Source organism: Aethalodelphis obliquidens, unplaced genomic scaffold, assembly GCF_003676395.1.
Source record: "Aethalodelphis obliquidens isolate GAN/ISIS:26980383/991018 unplaced genomic scaffold, ASM367639v1 scaffold69, whole genome shotgun sequence".
NCBI lineage: Eukaryota > Metazoa > Chordata > Mammalia > Artiodactyla > Delphinidae > Aethalodelphis > Aethalodelphis obliquidens.
Window position 1 is genome coordinate 6,238,570 of NW_020838013.1, and position 18,432 is coordinate 6,257,001.

The window sequence follows — 18,432 nt, forward strand, 5'->3', positions numbered from 1 at the left end:
TCCCTCTAGAGCAGACCCGTCTAGCTAGAGGGTCTACCCACATTCTGGACCCCAAGCCCGCCGAGCACGCCGGGCAGTGTTCCTTGCCTGGTCCCATCGCAGGAGGACAGTAGCTTAAGGTCACTCAGCACGTACTGGGGGCTGGGCACTGTGCTAAGGGCCAAACACACCATTTCTCCCACATCTTTTTGTTGTTGTTGTTTTGTTTTTACGGCCGTGCCGCAGGGCATACGGAATCTTAGTTCCCTGACCAGGGATCTAACCCGTGCCCCCTGCATTGGGAGTGCAGAGTCTTAACCACTGGACGGCCGGGGAAGTCCTCTCCCTAAATCTTGAAACAGCCCCCAGGGGTTGGTGACAGGCAGGGGACACACTGGTGAGGGGGCCCTGTGGAGCCCACGTTCCTCTCGCAGGTACAAGTATTCCCATCTTCCAGGTCAAGGGTGGGCAGGCTTCTCCACAAAGGGCCAGATAGGGAGTGTTTGGGGCTTTGCTGGCCATGGTCTCCATCCAGCTCCTCTACTCCACTGCACGGAGCAGGCAGCCACGGAGGACAGTACGGCAACGAGCACAGCCAGGCAGGATCTGGGCTGAGGGTGGGAGTGAGCCGACTCCTGCTGGGGACGAGTAAACCGGGGCCCAGAGAGGTGAAGTAACTGAGCCAGGATCACATGGCGGGGAGCTGACCAAGCCAGGCCAGTGGCCGAGTTTGTGTCTCTGGGGCCTGGGCCCCCGGCAGTCAGCTTGGTTGCCTTGCCGAGAACGAGGTCTTCAAAAATGGGCTCGAAGAAAACGCACGAAGTCTTCATTTGAGTATTTTTCACCCGACGGTCAGTGCGTGCACTCGGGGCGGCCCTGCTTTGCCAGGAGGCCCAGGGGTCGAGGTCAGGTCCACCCACGTCCAAGACTTGAAGTCAGCGGCCCCTGCGGCCAGGGCAGTGTCTCGGTCAGCCGGCCTGGAGAAGGGCGGCCAGGCGTGCTGGCAGTGTCGTCTGACGTGGCCAGTCGTTGTTTGAAAAACACTCTCACACGTGAGCACATTTTAGAGGAAAAGACCCAGGAGTTGGATCTCAGCTCTGCAACTTTCAGGCTGTGCGGCTTCGCCTTCTGGGCCTCAACTTTCTCACGCATAAAATGGGGACAGTCACGTCTGTAAGAAGGGCGGCTCCGAGAGGGCACCCTAGCATCTGTGACACACCCAGCACGAAAGCGGGGCTCAGTCAATCTGTTCAGTGACCGCCTCCTGGGGTGACGCGAGGACCAATGGCTCGACGTCCATGAAGCATTGAGCACAGTGCCTGGTGCACAGGCATCACTCAGTAAACGTCACCACACTGTCAGTGTGACCACCACCATCCCATGCATCGTCCAGGTGTGCAAGGAGGCCCCGCTGGTCCCCGGGGGGTGGTCGAGGCCATCCTTATTTCCCTCCTCTAGCAGTTCTTGGTCTTTGTGCCCACACTGAGCCTCCCACCTTGTGTTGACAGCACCCAGATTTCACTCGGTGGGAACCACCGTTCTCAGCTCTGTGGCTCAGGTGGGACCGACCCCATCCCCAGCTCCGGGACAGGCGCCAATGGGCTCAAAGCCAACAGCACATCTGCCCCCCCGGACCAGTGGCAGGTTCAAGGGCGGATGTGAAATGTAACAGCCAGCGAGACTCAGGGAGACATTGTCTGGAGCTTCTGGAGGAGAGGGCACTCCACTCTGTTCCTTAGGCCTCCTGGGGGCGGGCACAGCCCTTCTGCCCCGATAGGGGCGTCCGTGGTGCTGCGGCCCCAGGATGGGTCCCGAGCGTGAAGCCGGTCATGCGGGAGAGCAAGAGTGGGACCAGGTCTCCAGACGAGCTGCTGGAGCTGCCCATCACTGCCCCTTACTGTTTGAGTCCATTTGATGAGTTTCCTAGCATTTTCAAAGCTTCTTAACTATCACACTGTATGTGTGTTTTCTACCTTTTCTAGATGTAACATGTATTATTGATATAAACAGGGGCTGAGACCAGGGGAGAGCTTCGAGCCAGCCTTCACTGGCAGACCCTGTCTCGGCCCCTGTACAGAGCCAGCGGGGCCCCCCAAAGGCAGCAGCCTCTCAGGGGAGGGAGCCAGGGGGCTCCCGTGCCTTGAGACAACAGCGTCTTTCTGGGGTGTAGGTACCACCTGCCCCTCAGAGCAGCTGAGTAGGGAGCTGAAGCAAATGCCTTAAGAAGGAAGCTCGCCACACGTCAGGCCAGGAAGAAGGGTCTGGACATCACCGCGTCCTGCCTCTTCACTCAGCAGATGGCTGAACGGCAGCCCAGACCTCGTTATCAGTGTCCTGGGGCTGCTGGAACAAGCCATCACAGAGTGTGTGGCCACATCAACAGGAATTTATCCTCTCACCGTCCTGGAGGTCGGGGCCGTGCTCCCTGCCCCAGGTCTCATGGAGGCCGGGGCCGTGCTCCCTGCCCCAGGTCTCATGGCTGCTGGAAACGCCCGGCGTCCCTGGGCTTACAGACGCCTCACTCCGTTCTCAGCCTCTGCTCTCGCACGGCTGTCTCTCCTCCATGTCTCTCTTTACATGGCATTCTCCTCTTCAAGGACACGGTCACGGGAGATGTAGGGCCCCCTACTCTAGTACAACCCACCATAACCTACACGAGTCACAGCTGCAAGAACCCTATTTCCAAAGGTCACATTCCCAGGTACCAGGGGCTGGGACTTCATCACATCTTTTAGGGGATATGGTTCAACTCAACAGATGTGTCTGAGCTCTCAGAGCTAGGGAACCTGCTCGTGGAGCACCCTGGGATTTCAGGGGCGCATGCCCACCAAAAATAATGGAAGTTCAATAAATCCTTGCTGAAAGGATGGAGACAGCCCGCCACTAAGTCTTCAGTTCCATGGCCGTTTACTTGGGGCATGGCGTCCCCTGGCCCATCACACTCCTGAGTGGGCAGAAACAGGATCATACTCAGATATCGCTCCAACCCTAGGGACCCAAGGCCCAGCTGATCTGGTAAAGGGCACCAGGGAGATGGGGCCGAAGCGCTGTCTCCACAGGGGCCCCCAAGGGACACACCAGCCAGGGCCTCCATGTCAGGTGAGTTTAATCAGCCATCAGAGCTATGGAGAAGTTCACAGGCAAGGAGCGACTGTCCTTCTAGGGACACTGAAGTGAGCCCCTAAGTCCTGGTGGCTTGGATAGGCCCGTCCCTCTGGGGGCCTGGCCCAGCACCTGCACGGCTCTCGTGTCCTGTGAGAACTGAACGCAGCGCCCGCTTTTCTCTGAGGGATCATACTCGCTTGGGGACACGTTTCCTGGGCCGCAGACCGGTTCCTCACTTCACTCACCAAGGAATGGAATAACTGTGGAGTTGGGACGACCTCACCAGTTACTTACAGGTTTTGATCTCTCCAAATTACATGGTGTTTCCAGGTAGGGTGGAAGAGACGTTCTCCACGGTGCTGAGCTCAAACGAGAGCTCACAAAGTGAGTCATGCCAAGGTCACCTCCTCCAAGAAGCCTTCCTGCCCACCTTCCCACTCCCTTACCCCCCAGGCAGAGCTGAACGCCCCCCCCACCCCGCCTCCCCATCCATCCCTCAGTGAGCCGTGCTCAGAGGGTCGAGGGCAGCCGATGGCCCACGCGGTCCACGCCTCCCCTGCTGCGGCCAGCACGGGTCCCTTCCCATAACGCCGACCGTCTCTGCCGCGGTCAGCTAGGTGCAGGACCGGTCACACAGACAGGCTGTGAATCATCAGGAAAGTGAGACTGCGCCTGGCTAAGAATAACTTAAGCAAGGCCCCTGACCCCCGCCGTGCTCAGGCCTGAGGTCAGCCACTTACTGCGACCGCTGGTACATCACTCAGCTCGGCTGGGAGCCCCAGGCCCCCATCTGCCGGGGTGAGGGGGGCAGGCAGCGACCCCACCTCATGGGCTTTGTGGACACTTCAGTGACCCAAGGAAGGTCAAGGCGGCCACGAGCAGCCACTCAGTAAATAAGACTTCTTATCCCTCCCTCCAAATCACTTCATTCTTTTCTCACCACTGGGTAGAGAAAAACAACAAGCTGAATGTGAAGTAAAGCAAGCGTCCGGGACTGGGCTCTGGCCTGTGGGTGGGTGTTTCCCACCACCCACCGCGGTGCCTCTGAGAGTATAGTTCCAACGTGGTAAGTTCAGGTGGACTGATTAGCCTGCTTATTCCCAATTACTGATGTTCTAGAAAATAAAATGAAGTAACTTCAACTTTTTTTTTTAATAAAATTTATTTATTTACCTATTTATTTTTGGCTGCGTTGGGTCTTCGTTGCGGTGCACAGGCTTCTCTTTGCGGTGGCTTCTCTTGTTGCGGAGCACGGGCTCTAGGTGCACGGGCTTCAGTAGTTGTGGCGCACGGCTTCGTTGCTCCGCGGCATGTGGGATCTTCCCGGACCAGGGCTGGAACCCGTGTCCCCTGCATTGGCAGGCAGATTCTTAACCACTGCGCCACGAGGGAAGTCCCAAAGTAACTTCAACTTTTAAGTGAAATGGTCTTCTTCTCTCCCAAGTTAAGTCTGTCCAGGCAGCCAGACAGGGTGGCTATTACAGGCCACCCTGTATTCACCCTATGGCTGAATTATGTCCCCACAAAAATTCACGTTGGAGTCTTGCCCCTCAGAACCTAGAATGTGACTATATTTGGAGATGGGGCCTTTAAGGAGGTCATCAAGGTGGGCCCCAATCCAACAGGGCTGGAGTCCTTAAAGCAACACCAACACACACACAGGGACGACTGTGTGAGGACACAGGGAGAAGATAGCCGTCTACACACCAAGGAGAGGCCTCAGGAGGAACCGGCCCTGCCCACACCGGGATCTCAGATTCCAGCCTCCAGGACTGGGAGACAGTGAATGCCTGTTGTTTAAGGCACCCACTGTGCGGCATTCGCTATGGCAGCCCCAGCTGACTAATAATGTGGCACAAAGTATGCTGGGAGTTTCCGACAGGGAAGAGCAAGCAGGCCAGAGCGGTGGGAACTCTACGAGCCCCGGAAAGGGGGAGACCCAACAAGGTTACTATCCACCAGGACCAGGTGCAGGTGGACAGGAAGGGATGGGATGGGATGGGCTGGGGGACAGGGCAAGCAGGATACCTTTGCCTGCAAACAATGGAAGCCCTACCAAAGTGGCCTTGAACTAGGGCATTCATCAGCTCCTATAACCGAGGCTGGCAAGCACAGCGCCTCTCGGGGGTCAGTCAGCACAGCTGCTCGGCAATGTCCTCGGGCTGGGTCCTCGCTGGCTGGGCTCTGCCATGCCCAGGTCTGGCTTCATCCACAGCTGCTTGCAAGCTGCCTGTCATAATTCCAGGTGTCGCATCCCCACAGGACAACTTCCAAAAGAGATACCATCTCTCTCAAGAGTGATGTGACCTTTCCCAGAAGCCCTCGGGTGTCCTCCACCGTCTCATCAGCCAGAAGAGCAAGCTCCCCGGGCCCCATCGCTGGAGGTGGCATCACAGGGACAGAGTGGTTGTGACGCGAACAGGGGCTCTGTCTGTACTGTAATCCAGAACACCTGTCTTGGGTGACCAAGGGGTCCTGGAAACTGGGTCTCATCCTCCAAGAAGGAGCCAGGCTGGCACAGGTCAAGTCCGGTGTCCAGGGCCCCTGAAGATGACGGATGAGGCAGCTCGGCCCCGCGGGACGGGGGAAAGGAAGTGGCTGCCGGCTGCTCTGGCTGACACCTGGCATGGGAGAGGCTGAGCGGAGAGAGACGGAAGGGGTCGGGGGGAGTGAGGTTTGGGGCAGGAGAGGTCAGTGATAAATGCACGCGGTGGCTGGCCAGGGGCAGCAGGACCCGACCCTTTCCTGAACATCACGGGGCGCCGTCCTGTCGTGGTAGCTGCCTCCATGCGTGTTAATGAAACATGCAGACACAAACACAACAGAAGGCTGTTCGGTGCGACCCTGGTACCTCAACCCCAGATATCATGGAGAAAGGAATGAATTCGCTAGATGTCGCATCAAAAATGGTCCCAGGGCTTCCCTGGTGGTGCAGTGGTTGGGAGTCTGCCTGCCGATGCAGGGGACACGGGTTCGTGCCCCGGTCCGGTAGGATCCCACATGCCGCGGAGCGGCTGGGCCCGCGAGCCATGGCCGCTGAGCCTGCGTGTCCGGAGCCTGTGCTCCGCGACGGGAGAGGTCACAGCGTGAGAGGCCCGCGTACCGCAAAAAAAAAAATCCACCCAGAAAAACGACAACAAAAGCCCCTCCATCCCACCAGCCCGAGATACGCGCTGCTGGTGTCTGTGACCGAGATGCACCTGAGGCCGTGCACCGCGTACAGATGGTGCCTTTTAAGTCCGGGCAGAAAACAGAAGAACTCACACTAGAAGGAAGGCTGCAGTAAGGCTCCAAAGTTTCTGCACACAGAACGGTGGCCTTAAAGGCTCCTCCCCTTGACCATTTTTGAGGCTGCAGAGCCCCACCCACCCGGGGACACAGGAAGAGCACGTCCCAGCTTCCTGGGGACAGGGCTGGCCTCTGCTCCTCTCAGCCAGACGCCCACGTCCATGGCCACATGAGAAGCCCCAGGGCTCCACGGGGCACAGCGGGGACCTGTGGGCAGGGACCCCCGAGACCGTGGGTGCGACTGTGCATTCCAGAGCGGGCACCAGGAGACAGGGCTGAAGTCCCAGCTCTGCCGCCCACTGCCCTTGGACCAGGCAGTCTCTTGGGCCTGTTTCCTAGTCTATAAAATGGGAATAACGCCTGCCTCATGGGCTCCTGAAGGGACTAAATAAAACATGAGAAGCAGGTCACAGCACTGGCCCATCTCAGGGGTCAATAAATGTCCCAGTACCCATCACTCCTTCCCATTAACCTGCTTCATGTCAACCCTGTGGCTCTCATTTTTTAAAAAACTGTCCCTCTGAGCGCTGACCAAAGCCCGGGGAGTAAAGGGGAGGTTTATCCTATCCAGAGCCAACCCGAGTCTAGATCCAGCCAGGCCTGCCAGGTGACGAGAACCCGTGAGCCAGGGGCCTGGACCCTGGCTGGACCAGAGAAGAGCAGCCCGGTTAGGGCTCTGCCAGGGCCGCGTTCACGCTGCAGAGCAGACAGGGCCCAACAAAGGACGGGCCTATGTGGAGGGGCCCCGTGGGGGGAACGGAGGCCACCCGGCAGACCTCGGGGGAAGGAAGCCCTTTCAGTGGCCAAGCTGGAACCCTCCCTGCAAAACAATGAATCCCCCATCATTGTTTTGCCTTTAATCACATTTTTAAACACTTAACATACGAACATCTGTTCCCTGATGTTTCGTCTTTGTGCGTCTGTCATCCTCAAAATGAAAGTCCGGAACCTTCTGCACTAATTTTAAAGTCGGGCTGGACGTTTAGTAATGAACAAAGCTGAAAAAACACAAAAGAAAAAAATGTTTTTTTAAATTAGAGCAGAAGTCTCTCTAGCTGGAGCTCTACTTGCCTAGGTCACCTCCCTTCAAGAAGTTCCCACACCTGTTCCCTACATGGTCCTCGGTCTCCTTACATCGACACACACAAGGATTTGCTTTCCTGACCATTTGTATGTTACCGCTGGCCCCTAAACCATTAGCGAAATGAGCCCCCAGGGCTGCCCCAGCCGCATCTGAGAAAGGCACCCCGACCAAAAAGAAACACACAGGACACAAACCTGCTTAAACTTCCCTCTAATTCTGTCTAGGTCTTCATGAAGTTTATCATAAGTAGGGTCATCATAAGGGAATTTCTGAATCATTCCAAGCAGCGATTCTAAGACCTTCATCTTTTTGCTGTAAAACACAGAAATAAAGACTTTTGGTCCTTTGCACACAACAGGCTCAGCTTACGTAACAGATGCCGCTCGACGGCTTTAAAGTGCTGGTGCCGAGCGTGCCTGGCCTCAGGGCTGGTGACTAACTTTGTCATCACACGAAACAACCTTTACTCACCTGCCAATGTGAGCCCGCCCGCACCCGCATCTGGACGTCAAGAGCGAACTGACCTTACAGGGACGGCTCCATCCGGACCCAGCGGCCAAGGCAACACCGACAAGCACACCGACCACCGGTCCCCAGGTCTGACCCCAGAGCGGACAGAAGCAGACGGGAAAGAGTGCCGGGCACAGCCTTGCCTGCTCTGGACTTGGGGATTTTCCAGGATCTGCAATCTTCACGCTCACGGCCTCTGGGAGTTTAACAGCAGGTAAACCGGCAAGCCCCCTCCATCCATAGGGCAGAAACCAGTGGCCGGTGTTTGAGATCGGCTCCGGCTCCCTTTCCCAGGAAGACGAGGAGCTCAGCTGGTGGGCGGCCTGGAGCGCAACCGCCCCGAGGCACTCAGGTGTTTCACATCTCTGAGCCTCAGTGTCCTCATCTGTAAAATGGGGCCTTAACGGCCACCTCCCAGGCTCTCAGGACGATAAAGCCCAGAACGTGCTACAGAGTAGGGGCTCGATAAACGTCAGTCTCCTCGCTTCATCTGGGCGGGTGGGTGCCCTCTGGGTCACAGGTAAGCGACCCTGCCGAGCCACCTTCCCCTCACCACATCTGATCCCCAGGGTGTCAGGAGCGTGCCAGATATCTGATCCCTGGGAATCCTGAAGGACTCATCCTTAGGATGAAGCAACAGCCAGTCAGAGTGACCAGGGCCTGCTCACATCTGCGGCTTTTAAACCAGTTTAGAAGAACTATGATGGCCACCTCTTGGAGAAAACACAGAACTGCAAAAGGCCAGAGCGAGTTAAGTAAAGCAACAAAGCACTTGGTTTCCAGGGAGTTGCAAGGCAGATGCCAACACGCGGGAAACGGCTGAACCGGCCACGAAACAATGACTACCACCCACTCCCAGCTCTGCAAGCAGCGACGGGTCATTCCTGCCCTCCCCGGTCAGTGAAGCTACTCCAGGCACACCCAGCCCGTCGCACGGTCAAAGCCAGTGCGTGTCAGGAGGGTGTGACCTGCTCACGGCTGGTGTAAGGGAAAAAGCCTTCACCCGACTGCGGAAGGGGCAGAGGAGCGTCTCAGGGTGGGTCAGAAAGCTATGGTCACCTGATGGAAAGGTCGCCATCCTTCAGGCTGAGATATGGCTCTCCACACAGCTTCTCTGGTGTGACAATTCCCTTAGCTCACTGAAGGATAACACACATGGCAGGTGTTTCTCTTTTAACATCCTTACTTGAAACATAAAGAAGCAGATCCTCTGCCCGCCTTCTACCATTTTTAGGAAAACTGTAGACTTAGAAAATCCAAACACCATTGCTCTAAGATGAAGGGTTTTAGGCTCTGCCAGTGGGGTGGGGATGGCGGGGCGGCGGGCCCCGGGCCCTCTGATGGACAGACCGGGCGCACGGCTTTAGGAGGGGAGGGAACCCCTGCCCTGGGGTGCGGATGGGCAGCCCCCAGGTGCGAGACCCTTCCCACCCAGTGCAGGTTCCTCCGTGAGCCGCAGATCCCGGGGCGGGGAGAAGGGGAGGCTGCTGGAGCATTCCAAGTCCGTGCGCTCCACCCCGCCTTCCTGGACCGGGAGTGGGGAGCCACGCTCCGCTCCGACAGCCGCCCAGTGGCGCCCGGGGCTGCCAACCCCTGTCCCAACCTGACCGCCAGCTACCCGCCCACTCCCACTGAATCTTCAGAGGAAAATCTCCCCAAGACGGCCCTCGGCTGATGATGGACGAATCCGGTCAACTCCCACGCGCTCCATGACGGGACAGGTCAGAGGGCAGGCGACCCCACAGTCACCCACACTGTCTTGAGCATCCCTGCTCTGACATTTCCATATGGCTGTGGCCCAAGTTCTAGAAATTCAAAATATTCCAAATAAGATGACAGGTCACGTGGACGGGGGAATGCCAGCTTCCCTGCTTGTTACCCACTCTCCTGGCACCCCTCCCAGGCCAGGCAAAGCCACCAGACAGCGAGATGATGCGGCGCAGCCGCCGAAGCCCCGTGTCGGCTCCCACGGGCGGCAGGACGGCCTTTCACATAAGGGTGCGTTTCCAGCTTAAGAATGAAGACCGGGGGTGGGGACAGGGTCTCGGGGCTTCAGGAAGCAGCAACCAGCACGAGCACGCTCCAAAGGCTACAGACGGGCTTCCCTGGTGGCGCAGTGGGTGAAAATCCGCCTGCCAATGCAGGGGACACTGGTTCGAGCCCTGGTCCGGGAAGATCCCACATGCCGCAGAGCAACTAAGCCCGTGTTCCGCAGCAGCTGAGCCTGCGCTCTGGAGCCTGCAAGCCACAACTGCTGAGCCCGTGTGCCACAACTGCTGAAGCCTGTGCGCCTGGGAGAGGCCACCGCAATGAGAAGCCTGCACACTGCGACGAAGAGGAGCCCCCGCTCGCCGCAACTAGAGAAAGCCCGCGTGCAGCAACGAAGACCCAACGCAGCCAAAAATAAAAAAAAATAAACAAAAAAAAGGCTACAAACACTACAAATAACAGCTCATGGTTACTTAGTGCTTCCATTTACCTGACACCTGTGAAACACATGAAATGTGTCTCCAGGGAAAAGGCAGGGGGATCCGAGGACCCTTGGGAAGTAATAACAAGGGATGTTCACCCAACACCAGAAATGCGCCCGGCGCTTTCTAGTTACTATTTCCTGTAAACCTCATGACAACGTTTCAGGTTCGGCCTGGTTATTTCTCCATTTTACAGGTGAGGAGACTAACCGCCCAGGGTCAGAGTGAGCTATGAAACCGGAACTTCCCGTCCAGACACCGAAGAAGAAAGAAGGCTCAGCTTTACCTGTCTTTCTCAGTGCTGCAGCCGTGCAGGAGACATCTCCAGGCAAGAGCAAAACCTTGGTAGCACCCGATCTGTGAATTTACGAAACATTCAAGAGTGAAGTGACTAACCAACAGCTCTCCTTGATCTAAATATCAAGCTCTCAAAACAGAAAGGGGGCGGGGGCCCAGGGGGCAGCGGTGCTTCTTCTCTTGCCGTTCTGGAAGCACCCACTGGGCACCAGGCTACAGAAGTTGGAGGTCAAGTCACCAGCGGGGCAGCCAGCCTCCAAGGTGGCCCTACTGGACCCCACCTCCCCACCCCCTGGTATTCCTGCCCTGTGCGGTCCCCTGACCGGATCAGGGTGACCTTGATGAGCAGAACACACAGGAAGAGGCAGCATGTGACCTCTGAATCTAGGCACTGACAATGTCACCTCTGCCCTGCAGACGTGGGTCACCCGCAGTGTCTCGAGGACACTCCAGCAGCCCTGTGGAGAGGGCCACGCGGTGAGGACCACAGACCCTCAGAATCTGGGTGAGACCCCAGCAAGCTGACTGCAGGCTGGCTGACTCGTAACTCCAGCATCCAGAGACCCCGAGCCGGAACCAGCCGGCTCAGCGGCTCCTGGACCACAGCCCCTCAGAATCCGTGTGAGATAATAAACACTGGTTGTCTTAAGCCCCCGTGTCTTGTGCTGATTCGTTCTGCAGCAACAGACACCTAATACAGTCCTCACGGCCTCAGACGTTAGTGTTTAGGGCCAGTTATCCCCATAAGTGAGGGCCAATCTAGGTCGAAGGGCAGGAGAAAAGGGAAATCAGGGATTTTATGGAATTTCAACAGAAATATAAATGGCATGTCTTCGCAAGACACAGGGTGCTCACTCTCTGGGGGAGGATTCAGCTGCCTTAAGACACAGGGCGGCACCGTGACACTCGACGTCGACTGAAGTGAGGGGGGACTTGTCTTCTCTTTCTCCGGCCCACCTGACTCCATCATCTCCACACAGCAACACCCTCTGCGGGCTCTGTTCTGAGACGACTTCTCCGTCAACGTTCTATCTAGCCTACTGCCATGTGAAGAGGCCTGAAGTGGCAGCTCCACCACACCGATCAAGGCAAACGGTCAATGGTAAGAGAAAAGGACTCCTTTCCAAGTGGGGGGTCCCACTCACCTCAGATCCGATTTTAGCTCCATGTAACGTGCCATACCGTCTTCCTTCAATCATACCCAAACTACTTCCTTCTTCGTAGCCTTCCTGATAACCTTCCCCGTGAAACCTGCAACAGAGAAGAGGAAGCGTGAGCAAATAAACAGGAGAAAGAGCATTCTTCCTGCAAAAACTTTCCTCTTCCACATTACCCAGACCTAGCAAGACAAGACCGAGCACTGTAGAAAAAGAACAAAATGTAAGTCGGAAAACGTCAGTTCCAGTCTCAGCTCCACCCCTCCCCAGGCCTCTGCGTCTGGCAAGTCACTGTAATTCTGGAAGCCCAATTTACCTCTTCTACAAAGAGGAAGGTGGGCTAAATCGGTGATTCCCAAACCTGGCAGAATATCGGAGACACACAGGAAATTGTCAACGATACCAATTCAGGGGCCTCACCCCTCGTATTCAGTAAGTCTGGAGGAAGGCCCAGGAATCCGCTTTGCAAAATCTCCCCGGTAACTCGTCTGCAGCCAGGTCATCGAGCCCCACCCAATTCTGGGTCTGTAAGCTAGACTGCTTGGTCAAGTGCTTCAAAAAAACCCCAAAACTCTGCAACGTGTACCGGGCTTTCCATCACATCTCAGGAGGCTAGCAAGGAGAAACGCCATCAGATGATCACAAAATGTACCGTGACCGTGGCGCCTGCAGTAGCATGAAGGCTCTGACTCTGAAGGCCCAGCAGTGTAATTGGCACCAGCATAACTTGCAGTCGCCGAAGTGAAAGGGGTGTGCTGGAGCGCCCAGTGAGGCCGAGGGGATAGCTCCCACTTACTGGCTGTGTGGCCCTGGGAGTGACCTTGCCTCCTCATCTGAAAGACAGGGTGAAGGATAGGATCCCCTTCACAAGGAGAGCTAAAATAAATAACTGGATACAACGCTTAGCTCAGCGTCCAATTCACAGCAAACTCCAAATAAACGTCAGCGACTGTTTACTGTTCACTCTCTTTCTTAACTGACATCTACTGATGTCTCAAGTGGGCAGGGCACTGGAAGACAGCCACAAAGCAACCAGCAGCTCCCCCGTCACAGCCCTAGGCGCTCCCCGGGGGCTCAAGAGGGAAAAGGAGGACGCCTGACACATTTAAGAGCATGTCCGTGAATGCTGCCTTATGTCCTACCACTGAGGAACAAGAAAAAGGGGCAGCGCCCAGATGGCAAAGGTCCGTCCCACCCGAGGAAGGAGCGTCCCTGGAGGGAGACAGTCACCAGACCGAGCAGATGCGTGAAGCAGCCCCGGACGGGGGAGGCGGATCTAGAGGAACAGCTGGGCACGTGGCGCTCGCCCGAGAGGCCGATGAGCAAAGGAGAAGCAGAAGCATCTCGGGCCCTCCCGCGCCAGCCGCCTTCTGAGCCACAGCGCGTTCCCCCAGGGCCCCGGCGGCCGCCGCAGCCCAGCGGCTGAGAGCAGACCTGCTCGGGTGGGGGCCCGGCCCAGCCCCCTACCCACCTATCATCCGCCATCACGACGGCGTCGAACATGTCCTGACTCCCGGCCATGGCGGCAGCTGGCCCGCCCCCAACCCCCGCCCCTCGGGCTCCGGTGCCAAGCGCTGCGGCCGCAGACCCACGAGCCTAGGGCACAGACGCACCGCTTCTGAGGAGGCGAAGTCCACTTCCGGGGACGGCCGCGCGGCGCAGGCCGGGTAAGGACGGCACGCGGGAGGGCTCAGCACGCGCCGGCGCGGGGCCAAGCCGCGTGCGCGGCGGCGGCGCTGGGCGGGGCTGGGCCGGGACGCGGCCCCGCCCCGAGGCCTCTTCGCCTCGCTCCGCGGCTCCCGCCAGGGGTCAGCTGCTACCCGCCTGGAGCATCCACCTGGCTGCGGGGGTGGGGGTTGGGGGGGGTGTGACCCGTGACCTCACCGTCAAGAAACCAGGCAGATGCAACCGAACTGCCAAAAGCGGCTTGGAAGGAATCAGGGGAAAAAAATGGAAAAGTTACCAAAGAACCAACGCCTCCGGAGGCTCTGCCAGTGGGGTTTTGGGGGGAAAAATTCCAGGAAGGGCAATTCCCGGGGTGGAGGCACGACCCAGAGGAGAGTGGCCCAGTCGCCCACCGACCCCGACCCAAAGCCAGGGGCCACCCTCCAGGACGACGTCAGACTTGAGACCCCGCCTGCAATGCCATTAAATCCATGTTAACAGTAATCCAGGGACTGCAGGCCTTTGTCCAAGAAACGCAGGGCTGATCCGACCCCAGGGAAAGTGAAACGGCAGCAGGTGACAGGGAAACAGCCTGGTCGTCTTAACACTCGCTGCGAAAGGCATTATACATGTTGAAACTTGATTGAAACTCTATAGTTTTTTGAAAACTGGAAATAAAAGTTTTTGTGTTTTTATTCTTGCAGTTGTTTGATTGTAAAGCAAAAGCAGAGTAATTCATAATTCACGTAGAGGGTCAAGAATCGGCACAGAAGGGTTCATGATTAAGAGCCACCTGTGCCCTCACTCCAGCTGGAGGCATCCCTGCCTCTTGAAAAAATAGCTTCTGGCTTTAGTCCTCCCATGTGTCATTGCCATGACAGATACTTCCTGAACACGATTTTTGAAAAGTACTTCAAACTATCAGCCACAATAGAACATAGATATGAAATACCAAAAGAATTCCCATTAAAATCGGGAGTAAAACAAGAGTGCCTTTATCACGTGCCCACTGAACGCATCTAGGAGGCATAACCAACACAATAAAATTGAGCAAAAAGTCTATCAAAAAAAAACAACCCAACAAATTACTGTTATTTGTAGGTGTGATGGTCCATCTAGAAATCCCCGAATAAGCATTTAAGACACTCTCAGAATTCGTAATAGAGTTCAGCAAGTAGCTATATACATGGAGAATCGCCAGAAAAAATCACTTGCTTTCTATTATTCTAACACTAATTGGTAGTAGCCTGAGCAGGGATGACTGGGGAAATCCACTATACCAAGGTCACAGTAAACTTCTTAGAAATAACAAGATTTGAGCAGGACCTATACAAAGAAAACTACAGCTATACCACCCCCCTGGATGGGAAGAAATGCAATACCAATCAGTTTCCACATGATCTGGGGAGAATGTGTCAAATTCTAAATTTCATCTGGATGAATAAATTGATAAGAATAACTAAGATGTTTTTGAAAGAGAGAATGATATAGAGGACTTGCCATACCAGGTTTGAAAAGATAGAAGTCTCCATAAAAATATTGTAGCATATTGGTTCAAGAACAGACAGATGAATGAAATAAAGATGGAATGGCCTGGAAGGAGACTCTAGGAAATGTAAAACCTTTCACATGATAAAAAGCACCACAAATGAATGAGGAAAGGGGATATGCATCAATCACTAAAATGGGAAAATTTGTGGTTTGGGAAAAGTCAAGTTCCATTTATATCTCATACCATTCATCAAAATAGTTCCAAATGAATTAAAGACTTTTTTAAAAAGACATTTAAAAATTTAGGTGGAACATTCAGGTAAGCGTGGAGATGCATTTTTTAAAAAATATTTATTTATTTATTTGGTTGTGCCGGGTCTTAGTTGCAGCAGGTGGGCTCCTTAGTTGTGGCACGCATGTGGGATCTAGTTCCCCGACCAGGGACCAAACCCGGGCCCCCTACATTGGGGGCATGGAGCCTTATCCACTGCACCACCAGGGAAGTCCCTGGAGATGCATTTTTAACACATGAAAAGCCACGGAGGACATCATGAAGGAAAAACCAATGCAAATGTGGTAATGAACAAAATTAAAAACTAAAGAACAATCTGGGGATATATTGGTCATAAATTTTATAACTAAAGGAATAACATTTCTGGTTTATAAAGAACTTATTCAAATGCATAAGAAATAAATGCATCTTAACGGGAAAAAATGGGCCAAGGACTTGAATATATAATTCACAGAAAAGAACAACAGCTGACTGGCAAACAAAAGTATAGCAAAGACAGACTTACTAGTAGTAAAAGAATGAGAATCAAAAGAAAAAGTTGAATTTTTTACCTTCTTAAAATTGTAAAAAAAAAAAAAAATCATCTTTTTTAGAATGAAGATACTCTCAATGCCCATGGATGACTAAGTTAAAGCTACCTTTTGGTCCAGCAGTTTGAAAAGATAGGAAGGGCATTTAAAATGTTTTTTACCCTTCCACCTACTAATTTCACTTCTAGAACTTCAGCTCAAGGAAATACACAGAGAAAAGTGAAACTTTTTTGTACAGCGCTGTCCATTGCAGCATGATAGCATGATCTGTAAAAGCCAGAAAGAGAAACCAGCTTATGATGACAAAAGGGAGGATGATGATACGTATATGGTAGGATATTCATACGGAAGACTCTTAACCAACCACCAAAAATAATATTTGAAACAAGAGTAATGTCACAGAGAATGCGCGTGATGTTTAAGGAAAGAGAAAAAAGCTCTAGTACACCTGAAACTAACACGATACTGTAAATCAACGATACTTCAATAAAAAAATTAAACTTAAAAAATAGAAACAAAAGGGGAAAAAAAGAAAAAACTCTACATATACTCCAATTCCATCGACATTAAACAATTATGCTTTTAAAAAGACTAAAGTAAGCACACCAAAATGTTAACGGTGATTATATCTAGATTTTGGAATTACAGTAATTTTTAAATTTCCTTTTATTCTTTTCTAAGTACTCCATGTTCGCACAGTGAACACGAGTGACTTCTATAAGAATAAAAACGTTCAAAAACTATATTTTGGGAAGATGAAATGAAATAGACTTTGTATTATTTGTCCTTTAAATGTCTTTTCATTTTTAGCTTTTTTTTTTTTTTCCCGTGAGCAAATGAAATCACAAGACATTTGGGATGTAGGAAAAAGAGCAAAACAAGAAAGCAAACAGGGCTTCCCTGGTGGCGCAGTGGTTGAGAGTCCGCCTGCCGATGCAGGGGACGCGGGTTCGTGCCCCGGTCCGCGAAGATCCCACATGCCACAGAGTGGCTGGGTCCGTCAGCCACGGCCGCTGAGCCTGGGCGTCCGCGTCTGGAGCCTGTGCTCCGCAAAGGGAGAGGCCACAGCCGTGAGAGGCCTGCGTACCGCAAAAATAATAATAATAATAATAAATAAAAAGTAGGCAGGAAAAATCTGAATTAAACTCTCTCCTTGTTATGTTAGTTTTTGAGAAAACGTTGTGATATTTCCTTGTGTTTATCTTAGGAACTGAAATTTCTCCACCTAATTGAATGGAATAAGAAATGATTTGGATGGGTTCAATGAAGACTATCTAAAAAGGTTTTCAAAGGTATAGAGCTTTCTAAACTTCCATTTTTAGTTCCCTCCAAAAGCTGCCTGGATTGCACTTATTCTAGTGGTTTCAAAACACTAATATTAAATACTTAATTTATAACAAAAGGTATAAAGGAGATGGTATAACCAACTCCCAGGGATCTACCATATTAACAAATAAAACACACTTTAAAACATACAAATGTTTTGGGCTTCCCTGGTGGCACAGTGGTTAAGAATCCGCCTGCCAATGCAGGGGGCACGGGTTCGAGCCCTGGTCCCGGAAGATCCCACATGCCGCGGAGCAACTAAGCCCGTGCGCCACAACTACTGAGTCTGAGCTCTAGATCCCACGAGCCACAACTACTGAGCCCACGCACCACAGCTACTGAAGCCTGTGCGCCTAGAGCCCGTGCTCTGCAACAAGAGAAGCCATCGCAATGAGAAGCCCGCACACCGCAACGAAGAGTAGCCCCCGCTCACCGAAACTAGAGAAAGCCCGTGCACAGCAATGAAGACCCAACACAGCCAAAAATAAATAAATAAATTTATATTAAAAAAATATGCTTGCAGGTTTCTTCTTCAACCAACATAGGAGCAAATGACGCATTTTTTTTTAAACTTGCTTTTTTCGTCCTAATAAAATGGATGTGTTTCCAGGTTAACCACTGTACAGCTATAAATCAATTTTTGTTTGGTTAGTTTTGGAGGCTGCCCAGTATTTCATGTGAATATAAAATTTTTAAAAAAATCAATTCCAGTAAGTCAGCACTTTCCAATAAGCTTTGATGAAGTTTGTTTTTCATTTTAGTTATATCCACCTGGTTCTCTTTGAACTTGAACAAGAATATGCAAACATTTCTTTTTTAAAAAAAATTTATTGAAGTATAGTTGATTTATAATATTGTGTTAATTTGGACCCAACACAGCCCAAAATTAATTAATTAATTTTTAAAAAATAGAAATGTTTTTAATGGAGAAAAATATGAAAAATACATACATATGTATAACTGAGTCACTTTGCTGTACAGAAGAAATTAACACAATATTGTAAATCAACTATACTTCAATAAATTTTTTTTAAAAATAGAAATATTTGCATATTCTTGTTCAAGTTCAAAGAGAACCGGGTGGGACGGTGAGGCTTCCCTGGTGGCACAGTGGTTGAGAATCCGTCTGCCAATGCAGGGGACACGGGTTCGAGCCCTGGTCTGGGAAGATCCCACATGCCGCGGAGCAGCTAGGCCCGTGAGCCACAACTACTGAGCCTGCGCGTCTGGAGCCTGT

General features: G+C 52.9%; 1 protein-coding gene across 2 annotated transcripts; it reads right to left on the reverse strand.

The window, feature by feature from the left end:
• Positions 1–4,913: 4,913 nt before the first annotated feature.
• Positions 4,914–13,491, reverse strand: LTO1 (LTO1 maturation factor of ABCE1). 2 transcript variants are annotated; one of them, XM_027090277.1, is made up of 6 exons: positions 13,363–13,491; positions 11,880–11,985; positions 10,724–10,794; positions 7,651–7,768; positions 7,262–7,370; positions 4,914–5,720 (listed from the first exon to the last, which is right to left on the reverse strand). In XM_027090277.1, the coding sequence occupies exons 1-5, from the start codon at positions 13,410–13,412 to the stop codon at positions 7,302–7,304; spliced, it is 414 nt and encodes a 137-aa protein (XP_026946078.1). In that variant the 5' UTR covers positions 13,413–13,491; the 3' UTR covers positions 4,914–5,720; positions 7,262–7,301. The 2 variants fall into 2 exon arrangements, with proteins under 2 accessions (XP_026946078.1, XP_026946077.1); XM_027090276.1 differs by lacking the exon at positions 4,914–5,720 and having other exon boundaries at positions 7,215–7,370.
• Positions 13,492–18,432: the final 4,941 nt, after the last annotated feature.